This window comes from Gopherus flavomarginatus, chromosome 1, assembly GCF_025201925.1.
Source record: "Gopherus flavomarginatus isolate rGopFla2 chromosome 1, rGopFla2.mat.asm, whole genome shotgun sequence".
Classification (NCBI taxonomy): Eukaryota; Metazoa; Chordata; order Testudines; family Testudinidae; genus Gopherus; species Gopherus flavomarginatus.
In genome coordinates, this window is record NC_066617.1 from 23,045,035 (window position 1) to 23,057,166 (window position 12,132).

The 12,132-nt window shown below is 40.3% G+C and overlaps 1 protein-coding gene across 1 annotated transcript in view; it reads left to right on the forward strand.

Moving 5' to 3' along the window:
* HGF (hepatocyte growth factor) overlaps positions 1–12,132 on the forward strand; it is a 70,071-nt gene that overhangs the window by 340 nt on the left and 57,599 nt on the right. The window contains exon 2 of the mRNA XM_050936879.1: positions 10,482–10,647. Within this exon, the coding sequence (XP_050792836.1) occupies positions 10,482–10,647 (166 nt within the window). The remainder of the gene's footprint in view (positions 1–10,481; positions 10,648–12,132) is intronic.

Genomic DNA, 12,132 nt, shown 5'->3' on the forward strand with positions numbered 1-12,132 from the left:
ACAAACACACCTACCTACTCCTTCCCAGATGGTTGCAGCACACAAATGGTGAGTTGCAAACCAAGTGTCACTTCTAGTGGAACAAGCCTTCTGCTCTGGCAAGTTGAAAGCTGCACACAGGTTGCACTGAGGGAGGGAGAAGGGATCTACTACTGGAGAATAGTTTCTGAGCACTAGGGATCATTTGGTGTGAAAGGCAGTAGTGAAGGAAATATTATACTGTCTGTGCCAATGATTTTTCGTTGTGTTTGTGTATTTCTGTGTATATTCTTTGCACAAACAGCCTGTATGTGTGGGTTAGCTCTGAGCTTCTGAGTTACCATTACCTTCTCACTCATCCCCACATTTAGGGGTTTCTAAGGACAGACAGGGAGCTGGATGAACTAAAAATGGTACAGTATTTCATGATTGCTTTTTGGAACTCTCAGCTGTTATCAGGGCAAGAAGAAACATCTGTACTTTATTGCACAGTAATAGATTAAATAACTGTGAGATAACGAACATCCAAAACATATGATAATATGTGGCTTGGAGTCACTGTCCAAATAGCAGGCATGTCTTTGTGCACATTCAGCAGCAGGAACATGCTATTTCTAAACTTGAATTAATTCTAATTTTATTAGTGTCTCAATTCAGTTCCTGATGAAACTGGGGGTGTGGAAGGTGCTAGGATTGAACAATAATAAGCAATCAATTCTTGGAAGCTGTTTAGTTGAATTTATTTCCTGAAGTGCTCCTTTTGATAGTGGAGGGACTGGCTTTGCATTCCTATTGGCTCTTTGGTGAGGCACTTGAAAAATGTTTTACAAAGATTTCTACACACCTTTCCTTCCTTCCTTCCTTCCTTCCCCAAAGCAGTGAAGGACAGACTGCTACTCTGCTAGACAGACAGAAGGAAAAGATAACATGCAGCTCAGGGAGAAGGTCTGCCAGCAGTGGGCAATATACTTGCAGAGAGCAGGAGGACAGATAAACAATGCAGAGGTCCAGCACACACACACACACAGAGCATGGAGTTGTGGGACAGGTTCTGAAGGCATAATACACAAAGAGCTGCTTTATAGACTGTGGTGTCTTGGAGGAAGCCGCTGCAATTTCCCAAAGGCTTGTAATGGGTAAGCAGGGTTTACACAGGGACCCCCCTGTTTAAGTGCAGATAATCTCAAGAATTTGCTGGCTGCCCTGACCTGGGGCTCAATTCTGTGATCCTGGGATATATCTCCAGGAGGCATCTAATTTCATCTTAAATACAAAAGAGTGATAATTAATAGCACAAATAATTTGAAACAGGATTATTTTGTGTTTTGAATGTGCAAGTCACAAATACGCTAACTGTATTACTTTCAATTAATCCTATCATATTCTTCTAAGATAAGAGCCTAATTCTGTAAAGTGCTGAACATTTCATGTAGAGTGACCAGATATCCCAATTTTATAGGGACAATCCCAATTTTGGGGGCTTTTTCTTGTATAGGCACCTATTACTCCCCACCCCCGTCCTGATTTTTCACACTTGCTGGCTGGTCACCCTAATTTCATGAGAAGTGCTGTGTACTCTCTACTCCCATTGAGTTCAAGTGTTGTGCAGCTTACTGAGCAAGTTTTCTGGTATAGGCCCATGTTAGCACACTTTTTTGTACTATTTCCTTCCCTCATGTGCCTCATAGTTTCCATGCCACTGAGCTGCGCCAAATTCGAAAAATGGTGACCTTTCCATTTCTCAGCAACACTTCTCCGTTTTCATCCCCCTTTCAATCCTCTCTGCCCTCACTTTAATATTGCATCCACCCTATTGGACCAAGAAGATGAGTCGTGCCACTCACCACCATTGGACAGCTCAGAGGCATGACTCTGTTTGTTTTGCTTTTTTTATTCCTATTTTCATGAAGACCATGAGTGTCATCAAAAAGACCAAACTTTAAATTCCAGTGAGAACAAGATACATGAGGGGAAATTGTGCCATAATTGTTTTTTTCATATACTAAGACGTCTCCTTGAATAATTTCTCCATTGAGGTTTTTATTTTATTGGGGATTTTTAAGAGGCCCTGTGCAATCTGAAAAAATATTCTTTATATATTAAATGCGTTAGAAACTCTTCAGAAATGAAGTTATTTGACTTGTGTATTAGAACTTAGAGATAGAAGAGACTTATATCTTCAGATCAGCTTCCCTGCTAATGTATGAATGTCCCTATTCTGTTGATGTTAAATGTGTCAAGCTATAAGGTTTATTTTTATTATGTATTATTTGTATTATGGTTGTATCTGTAAGCCAAAATAAGGCTTGGCGGTCCAACATGCTAGGTTCTGTATGAACATAAGAGTCTCTGACTTGCAGCACTCAGAAGTCAGGATATGTCAGTGGATAGAGGGAAGGAGAGAGAGAGTGAAGAATACATTACCGAGAACGTGTTGACATGAGCTAGCTATGTCCATTATGAGAGGCCCGATTCTTTTGTAATATATAAATAATAAGATAAGAATAGATGAATGAGATAAATATGTAAAGTTCTTACTAGCCAGTTGCTATCCATTGGCTGTATTCTGTAGGTATCTATCATTTACACTCAGAGACTAGTCTATAAGCTAATACTTTCCTCAGGAAGTTCTGCCCCGCCCCCCCGATATTCAGCCTATTTAGATATTCTTAATTACACCCCAGTATTCCTAGTGAGTATGTCTTTTGCTCTGTTAAAAAACAGACTGCTTAGCTCAATAAAAGCTGTTGAACTAAAATGACCCCCATTTTTATGAACCAGGAACACAAATTAGCACATAGGAATGAAAAATGTATAAAAACGCATCAAATTTTCACACAAAGAGGTCTCTAATCTAGGGTGACCAGATGTCCCTATTTTATAGGGACAGTCCCGATTTTTGGGTCTTTTTCTATATAGGCTCCTTTTTACCCCTTCCCCCCCGTCCCAGTTTTTCATGTTTGCTGTCTGGTCACCCTACTCTAATTTAACATTTTTCTTAAAACCAACTTTCACAGCATTTTCTGTAGGTACCATGAGATGCAAAGAATATGAAGTGCAGGTGTAGTACAAGATGTGGGAGGGCATTTTGTTTTTTTAACTAAAAATGCTTTATACAAATGTTGGTAGCCATAGGAGTGTTGTGTGTCCATGTGGCTTGGATAACTGCATGTATTTTACAAATTTAATGTGATTTATTCTCCTCACTCTCTAGCTGTAAATAATTATTATATTATATGCCATCAGCAGTGCAAAACTCTGCCAGTTTAAAGACTGTATTCTTTCTGGTTAATGGAATCCATTTGGCACAGAGCGCCAATAGCTTCTTGTTTTGCTCTCATGCAGTACAGAATTTACCCTACTTAACCGATTTTTTGTTTCCATTAATACCACTTTTGTGAGCAACATAACCAGAGAAAAATAGAATAAAAAGACTTGAGATTAAGATGTTGCATAAAAACTGGGAAAATGTGCTCTGAAATCAAAGAAAGAAAAGCCTCTTAGTGGAGAAGCTTATCTTTCATTAAGATAATACTTTAACTGAGGCCAGAGTTGGGAGGGAAATGTGCATTCTCTCTCCAGAGGATGACATCTTTCCTCCGAGTCTTTTTTTCTTTTTGCTGAGTATTACGTGCAATTTATGTCCTTCTAAACCTTGTGAAGGAGAGGAACGATGGCTGTGTGGGGATGATACAGGATTGGAAATCAGGAGACATGGGTTTGTCCTACCATAGTTGGAGGGCAGTCAACTCAATGGCACTCTCCCTGGACCCTACAGAGGAGTTTTACAATTCTGTTTGTAAGGGTGGGGCTACCCTGCAGTAGCAACATCAGGAGGACCGACATAGCTAGAATTCCTCGTGGGCCACTCCGGAAGAACATGTTACAGTGACAGCTTTGCCATCTTCTAAATGGGAGCAGTACACACTGTCTGCAGTCCCTGAGCAAGTCTTCTAGAAAGCATGAAAAGGGGTGGGTTACATTCCCTGTTTTCACTCCCACCTCATCTGGGGGAGGCCAGTGCTAGCATGGAGCTGTGGCTCTGCTCCCCAACTGCTCTGTGGCTGCCTGGTATGCAGGGATTCTAGAATGGGGGAGGTGGGCTTCCTTGCATCCTTTCCCATTGCCTTGCATACCCAGCAACCACCAAGCTCCTTTTGCAGAAGAATGTACACAACACACTGCTGGAGGTGAAAGAAACACCAAATGCTTGTAAAGATTGTTGCTTTCACTGTGGATGGTAGTGTGACATGGTGGGGATTTATTTCTGTGTTAAATACAGTGCTTTGAAGGGCTACAGATCTCAAAAGAAAAGACTTGTTTTATAGTCAGAGGCTAGATGCAGCTGGTCAGAGTACATACTGTGGAACAGTCGGTTCTTCTAGTCTGTCCCAGCATCCTGCTGAGCAGATAACCTTTTCCTGGAAGAAGGGATGTCCTTATGTGTATACCATCTGACTTCAGACCACATTATCTGCTGTCACCATTATCTTTAGTCTAATGGGTTTTGGTACTGTATACAGATGAGTTGTGAAGACAGGAATTACGGAATTTGAAAGTCAGGTTTCTAATAAAAGGAGTCACTGCTAAAATAGACAATAGCAATGAGCAATAACCAAAAAACAACCTCCCTCCTTTCTCCCACCATCTCAACAACTGGCCTAAAAAGCAACTGTAAAGCACAAAAATAAGGACAAAATATATATGTTTGTTTTTTTCCAGATTGTTGTTACAGAAGCACCTATCCTTTGTCACTACTTTTTTTTGCTAAGAGAAAACTTCGGAAATTAAAATTATCCCAGTACCATTCTGTATTGTCTTCAAGCAGCATTTTGAGGGAAGCACTTAACTGTGAAAAGCTAGGGATGAATCTCTGTATGGTCTCCTTGTTTTATTTAGTGACTGTCCGTCTGTACAATTATCTCTGTTTTCTTGGGTCTGGGCAAATGCTTTTTTCACCAACATGGTGGCCTACATAACTAATGTCACTGAACCCAATCTGGCATTTTTTTCTTATTCAATTTAAAGTGGTTTTTTTTGTTTGGCATATTGCAGACTTTATGCAACTTCTCTTTGTGCTGATCATTTTTGCCCCAAACCAGCAGTCACGGGCAATTATTAATTTCATCCATATACACAAAGCTCTAGGAAGTCTCTGGTGCTGAAGCAATTCTAAAGGGAAGTCACTTAAACATATATACCTAAAGGATGAGGAAAAGGCTAATATTATACTTTCTCCATTGATCTGGGTCTGCCAAAAACTGTGGCTTACATCCAAAACTGAACAGTCCCGAATTTAGTAGTCCAGGAATGACCTTCTCAAACCATGTCTGAGGACACTGTTAAAAAAAATTTGATTCTACACAAATCTCTAACATGTTTGATTTTATTATGATGACCATGTTGTTAACCCAATCGGCTGTTGACAGAATTCTTCAAATAATGTCTAATTTGCTATCTGGTTAAATTTAGCTTTTACTTTCTATATGTATTTGTGTTGGCATGCTGGAACCTGTATTAATATATGATATACCCAGGATGTATAATATCCTCTTAGATTCTAGTCCATTTATAAACCTCATTGAATTCTTTAAGAATATCTTTTTCATCCTGTTCTGTAGACTAGTTCTACACCCATTTGATCATCTGTATTTGCACACTGCTCTTTAATGCAAGTATGGTATTTGTGTTGCATAGTTTCAAACTCTAGTGACTGCTATCTCTTCTCATATAAACATGCCAGTGTGGCTTTGCTACATGAGCTCATTTTGTGTGCATTATCAAACATGCGCTATTACTGTATATACTGCACTCAGCTCTAGTATCTATTTTGAAATCTATGTTTGGTCATTTATTTCCTTTGTCAGAAATTGGTCTTTTGCATAAACTTGTGTAACACCAATATGGGCGGGATCGAGCCTGGGACCTCTGGAGCTTAGTGAATGAACCTCTACCACATGAGCTAAAAGCTAACTGGTTATTAGTTAAGGCTGAAGAGCAAACTCATTAAACTCTCTCTCCAAATGGTCTTGGTGCCACTAGATGGGGCAGAACACCACACCCAGGAGGTGTGTGTGTTACACTTGCACTGTAAATGTTATTGAGACCTAACCAGGAAACTCTGTTTCTACATCATCACCATTTGGCTTTCTCCTTCAGCTGTATATTTGTTAACATAATTTATTTTGCAATTTGGACTGCGTGTGGCATTGTCTTGCAGAATGGTTGCTCTTTTGTTGGACAATTTGCATGATGTACTGTGGTTGTTTTCACATTTATTCCGAACAAATATAATCTTTGCTATTTGTTTATTCTGCCTCTGTTCCTCAGTGAGCATTTTTTTAATTAGATGCAGTTCAGTCCTTTCATTGCTTGCTTCTCGATTCATTTGGGAAGCATAGTTTACATTAGCCCTGTATTTAATTACTGTTCTTTGAAAAGTTAAGTTTTTTTCTTAATCTTACTTTGAACTGGTTATCAGTAATACCACAAATAATTTACTCTCTAATTAGTGCATCTGTTAACTGTTCAAAGTCAGGTGACTTAGTTTTATTACTTGTGTCTGTGATCACTATCATTCACACAATGATCAATGGTCTCACCTGGCAGCGGGTGTCTTGTATTGAGAAAGTGCCTTTCCGAAGTGTGGATCAAAATATTCTTGACATTTTTGAATGACTTGGTCTAGTTTGCTATTGATGGAAATGCGTGTAGATCTCCAGTATCTATGGCCTTGCTGCATATACAGTGTGGAGATACTCTGCAGTATCTCTTCATTACAACTTGGAAGAAATAAAGTCATAAGAATGAGCAACATTCTCAAGTAGAATCATGAACCTCATTTTATGGAAACTTTGGAGGACATCTGAAAACTCAGTAAAAACTGGAGATTTGACTAAATGGAGGTTGCAGGAGAGCTTCAGTTCTGCTCTACAAGTCTGAAGTTACTGTATGCCTGTGTCCTGTATGGCTGTGTCTATAGTAGAAAAAAAGGATGGTTTTTTATTTTTTACAAAGAGAGAGCTATTTTATTGTAATATCCTAATGTAGACAAGGTAGCTTTAAATTTGTTAGTCTCTAAGGTGCCACAAGACTCCTCGTTGTTTTTACCTTCATGTAGATGCTCAAGGTAATCCATAGGTCCTCCTCTGCCCCCTGGATTTACCTCCACAAGCTACATTGAAGTAAAACTACCACTATGTTGAGGTTGCCTTGTTTACACCTGGATTTTACAAGAGCACTGACAGGAGATAGTTATCTTGTTTAAATAAACAAACAAATCAAAAACAAACCAAAACCCAACATCTTATTTGCTAGTGAAGGTAAGCTGTAGAACAGTGGTTCTCAAAGCCCGTCTGCTGCTTGTTCAGGGAAAGCCCCTGGCGGGCTGGGCCAGTTTGTTTACCTGCTATGTCCACGGGTTTGGCCGATCGCGGCTCCCACTGGCCACAGTTCGCTGCTCCAGGCCAATGGGGGCTGCGGGAAGGGTGGCCAGCACATCTCTCAGCCTGCGCCGCTTCCTGCAGCCCCCATTGGCCTGGAGTGGGGAACTGCAGCCAGTGGGAACCACGATCAGCCGAACCTGTGGATGCGGCAGGTAAACAAAGTGCCCTAGTCCGCCAGGGGCTTTCCCTAAGCAAGTGACGGACTGGCTTTGAGAACCACTGCTGTAGAAGACTGAAGCTAAGTTTATGGGTAAGGCCTTACTTAACTTGTGATATTGAGGAAATTGAGGATTCCACAGTATTAGGCTTTCTCTGCAATTTTGCAAGCAGGAGCCTAACCCTGTATGAGGCTGACAGTGGGAGCCCTGGCCACCCCAGGGCTGAGAGCAGAAATTTCTGCTCTCAGGCCCAGGCAGCCACTCTCAGCCCCTGGTGGCTGACAGCGGGAGCCCCTGCTCTCAGCTCTGGGTAGCTGATGAGAAAATCACGGAAAAGTAATAATGGACTTTATTACTGCAAATAATAAGGTACATTATTACTTTTCCGCAATTTTGCATGGCTTGTCCGCAACTCAACTGCAATTTTTTGACAATCATCCTGCAATTCAAGTAGGGTCTTACTTATGAGGTATCTAAGCACTGCATGATTACATTTCTGCTGAGCAATGTAGCGCTGCTCCTGCAAAACTCACCTTCAGAGTTGTGGAACATCAGGGCTACTCACATTATAAATTTCTGACTTGCTCAGTGAAAAAACATTCTTCAGTATAGGCAACAAGAGGAAATAAGCCATTCTCAGTTAATCAGGAGTTTTGGTTACTCAGAGTTTAGAGAGTAGGGATGAATTGTAATTACATGTGGCTAGGCAAGCCATTCATTCAGTTTTAAGATGGACTGTCCTGTTTTTGTATGGCTTGTCCACATCAAGTACTGACATAACACTGGAAGTGGTTTTATCTGCTATCATGCACAGAGGGCACCATTTTATGGAGCATGACGCTCTATCCTCAGTGGTGAGACTTGCACGCATGGTGTGTGCGAAATCATGCTGGCAGATGGGGCAACTGAGGGGATGTCCTGTTTTCTGGAGATGCATCAGTGGCCATCCTACATGCCGTACATCATTTACTGATTACAGCCCAGCGTTTGAGAGGCCCTAATCTAATAGAGAACATTTGTTGAGAATTGTTTAAGATTACACAATAAATCTATTTTATTACTTTTAAAGTAAAAAGTTCTAGTTTTTTTATTACTAGAATGATAAGCATTCATGCTTAAAAATCATCTCTGGTATAGCTCTGTTTGCTGTAATGGAGTTACACAAAGGATTAATTTGATCCTTTCCTCTTGGATTGCAATCAGTGCCACATAATGTAGTTGTTTAAGATCTAAAGTAAATCGGGTTGTTAGAAATTGCTGGATCAAACTCTTAATCCTCTTTGGACAACTGTTCATTTAAAAAACAAACAAACAAAAAAAACAAGGTTACATTACTTTTAGACTGAGCTAAGCTACCTCACTTTTTTATCTAGCTCTCTCATGCTAGCTAGTGACAGTTTAAGAACCCATTATCATATGGATTTATGATAATGACGCTTATCGATGGGTGGGAAATGTTATCAGCAGATACCGGAAAGAAATACTTTGATATTACTGAATGGATTCTCATCTTCATTTGTCATAGAGATGTTGGCTCAGGCGCTAGATAACTAATTCAGCAAATCTCATAAGAGATGCATTTTCAACATTTTACCACCTTATGCTTAAAAGGATCACTTTACTGTGTTAGTTCTGGCACATGAGAATGAAATGCGTGTTGCAGTGCATTGACTTTAGAATCAGTATTATGGAAAAGGCAACTTCATTTAAGCTGCCTGCTTTTACACAAGGGGCTCTCCATAAATTTTCCCCCTTAGCATGTGATTAATTCTGTGTCTACTGAATGCAGGAGCTGCAGAAAAAGAAGTGTGGAACTAGGGAATCTATTAATATTTTCATTTTAAACAAAAGCTTTTTCACATAACAACAACAACCCAGGAGTGTAATCAGTACCATTGGTAAAAGAAGTCTATATTAACCTGGCAATGGTTGTAATTTTGTCTCTGAAAAATAAATAAATACATTATATATATGGCTATATTCCATTGTTCAACTTGTGCAGTTTGAAATGAGAGGGAGATGGCAGAGTGAAGATTCTGTATGGATTCGTTGCAGGAGGGATGGCCTCTCTCTGAGAATTCTGTTTTTAATACCTGAAGCTTGGTACAATCTGATCTAAAGGCAAAAGCAAACCAACCCAACCCTCTTCAAACTATTTTGAGGAGCACAAGGGGTAATTCATCTCTTGGATGGTTGGTTGAGCAGCATCCAGTGAAGGAGTGAGCTCATCATAACCTTCTATATAATGGGATGGTGGACTTTTAATCAGGGGCTCCTGGGAACCCTCCTGTAGTTGGTAGAAGTCTATTCTGAGACAAGGGGCCTGATTCTCTTCTGCCCTGCCTCTTGTGTAGTCATGTACACCATTGCATAATGAATGTAAAATGCTACCATTCTGACCTGGTAGCATTTTAAACTCATCTTGCACATGGTACACCATGGTGCAAGGTAATGAAGAATCAGGCCTATGGTCTATATTTGCAAAAAGTAACAGGCTCTATTGAACCTCTTTTATAATCTAATTGCTGCTGAACATCTTTTGTAACATGCATTGCTGCAACTTGTACAGAGGAGAGAAGAAAGATTGTGAAAGGAGAAATAGGAAAGTAAAGCATGAAATATAAGGTGATGTGCTCCTGGCACTGACTCTTGCCTACTTTTTTAGACTAGTGTCTTATACAATTGTTTAACTGAAATTATCTGCTGTATTTTTAAAAGATCTCTGTGTTTGAATGAATGCAGATCAATGACTGCAAGTGACATTTTCTCCTCCATGCTGTGGGGGCTGATGTGGGTTTAGTTTCTTAATAAGCTTCATATATTGTTGAGTGAAATCATTACCTTGACTGCTCTCCTTAAAGGTGCGTCTTTTCTTTTATCTTATTGGGTTCTTCCACAGAAGGCAAAGGGAAAAGGAGAAATGCTCTTCATGACTTCAAAAAGACAGGCGAGACTATGCTAATTAGATCAGACCTATCACTGGTGGGAAAAACCAAGCTGTTAAACACCACAGAGCAATGTGCCAAGAGATGCAGCAGAAATAAAGGCTTTTCATTCCCTTGCAAGTAAGTTATTACAGCCCTACTATTTTTGTTTCATTATTAAAGTGACGTCCAGCCAAGCACACCACTTTCCTTGACATCAGTGAGATTGCCACCTTAAATAGAGTGTATAGCCTGAAGTTTGTGTTTTGACAGCTGTGATCTTGCTCTTTATGGTCAGAGATTCTCTGGTCTTCTCAAATCCTTAACGTGAAATTGGAGGAGTTGTTCTCTGGTACAATGTGATCAAACATTTTGGGCTGCATAATAATTGCAAATGGAAACTCTGAGCGATAAATACCCTGAGGTGCCTGCTATCTTTGTCAACACATCTTGCTGCTGATTGCTTCCCTGCCTACAATAACGCTTGATCTATACTCTCTTTTGGAATAAAACACATATTTTGTCCACTATGCAATGGACCTGAATTTTCCCTCTGGCCTGTATTAATCTATGGGTGTGACTACAAATGAAAGAAAATGATTGCAGAGGAGAGATGCAGATAACTCCTGTGCTGGCAAATAGGATCCACCAACACTAACGGCTGTGAAAGTTTTACTATCAACTACAAATGGGACCAGGATCAGATGCTTTATTTAGAGAACCTCGCTTGCAGAGATTCTCATGTAGAGCCTGGTCCTTCTCCCATGAAAGTCACCAACAATGGTGCAAGTTCTGGCCCCTAAGGTCATTAGGTCTGATTTCTTCCCCTCCCGCCATTCCATTGCCTTGCCCCTTGTGTACTCATGTACCTCTGTGAAAAATGAGTGCCAGGTGGGTGTAAAATGCTACCTGATGAGAATGGTAGGTAATATTTTGCACCCAACTGACACTCTCACTTTTCACGTGGTGTAAATGACTATGTGCTTAATCCTGTTCCCATTGAAGTAAGAGTCATAACTCCCATTGTCTTCAGTGGGAACTGGATTCAGGACAACATGGGATCCTGCCCATTGAGCTGAGCTGGAGGAGTGCAGAAATGAGGCCCACAATAAAGTCACTTAGGTTTCATAATATAAAAATTATTTCTGAACTCTGCCAGATTTTGAACAATGCTAAATTCCTGTGTCTGCTCAGAAAAATTGCTTCAAGCTTTCATGAGTTGTGGCTGCTCTGGCTGTTGTATCCTGAAAAGTAGGTTAATACATGTGTGTTATTTTAATCCATTATGAAAAATAATCTAGAACTGCTCATGTTTTTTTATTACTGTCTCATTTGTGAAGGATTTTCCATCATGAAAGTGGTCGTTGCATTCATTCAGGAGCAAATCCTTTCCCTTGTGCACAGCCTGAGTAAAAAGGCTCAGTACTGGGGAGATATACAAGGGCTTGGAAGGAGTGGAGGATGGGAGGAATCCTACATCCAGCTGGCAGAGTGGCAACACTGTCCTGCTTCTGATGTTCACTTGCTTCATGAGTTTGAATGAACGTCAGATCTGCCTAATCATGGATCCACAGGCCCAGCAGCTACTGCTTCCCTAGGCTACCATCAAACTCCCCCTCCACAGTG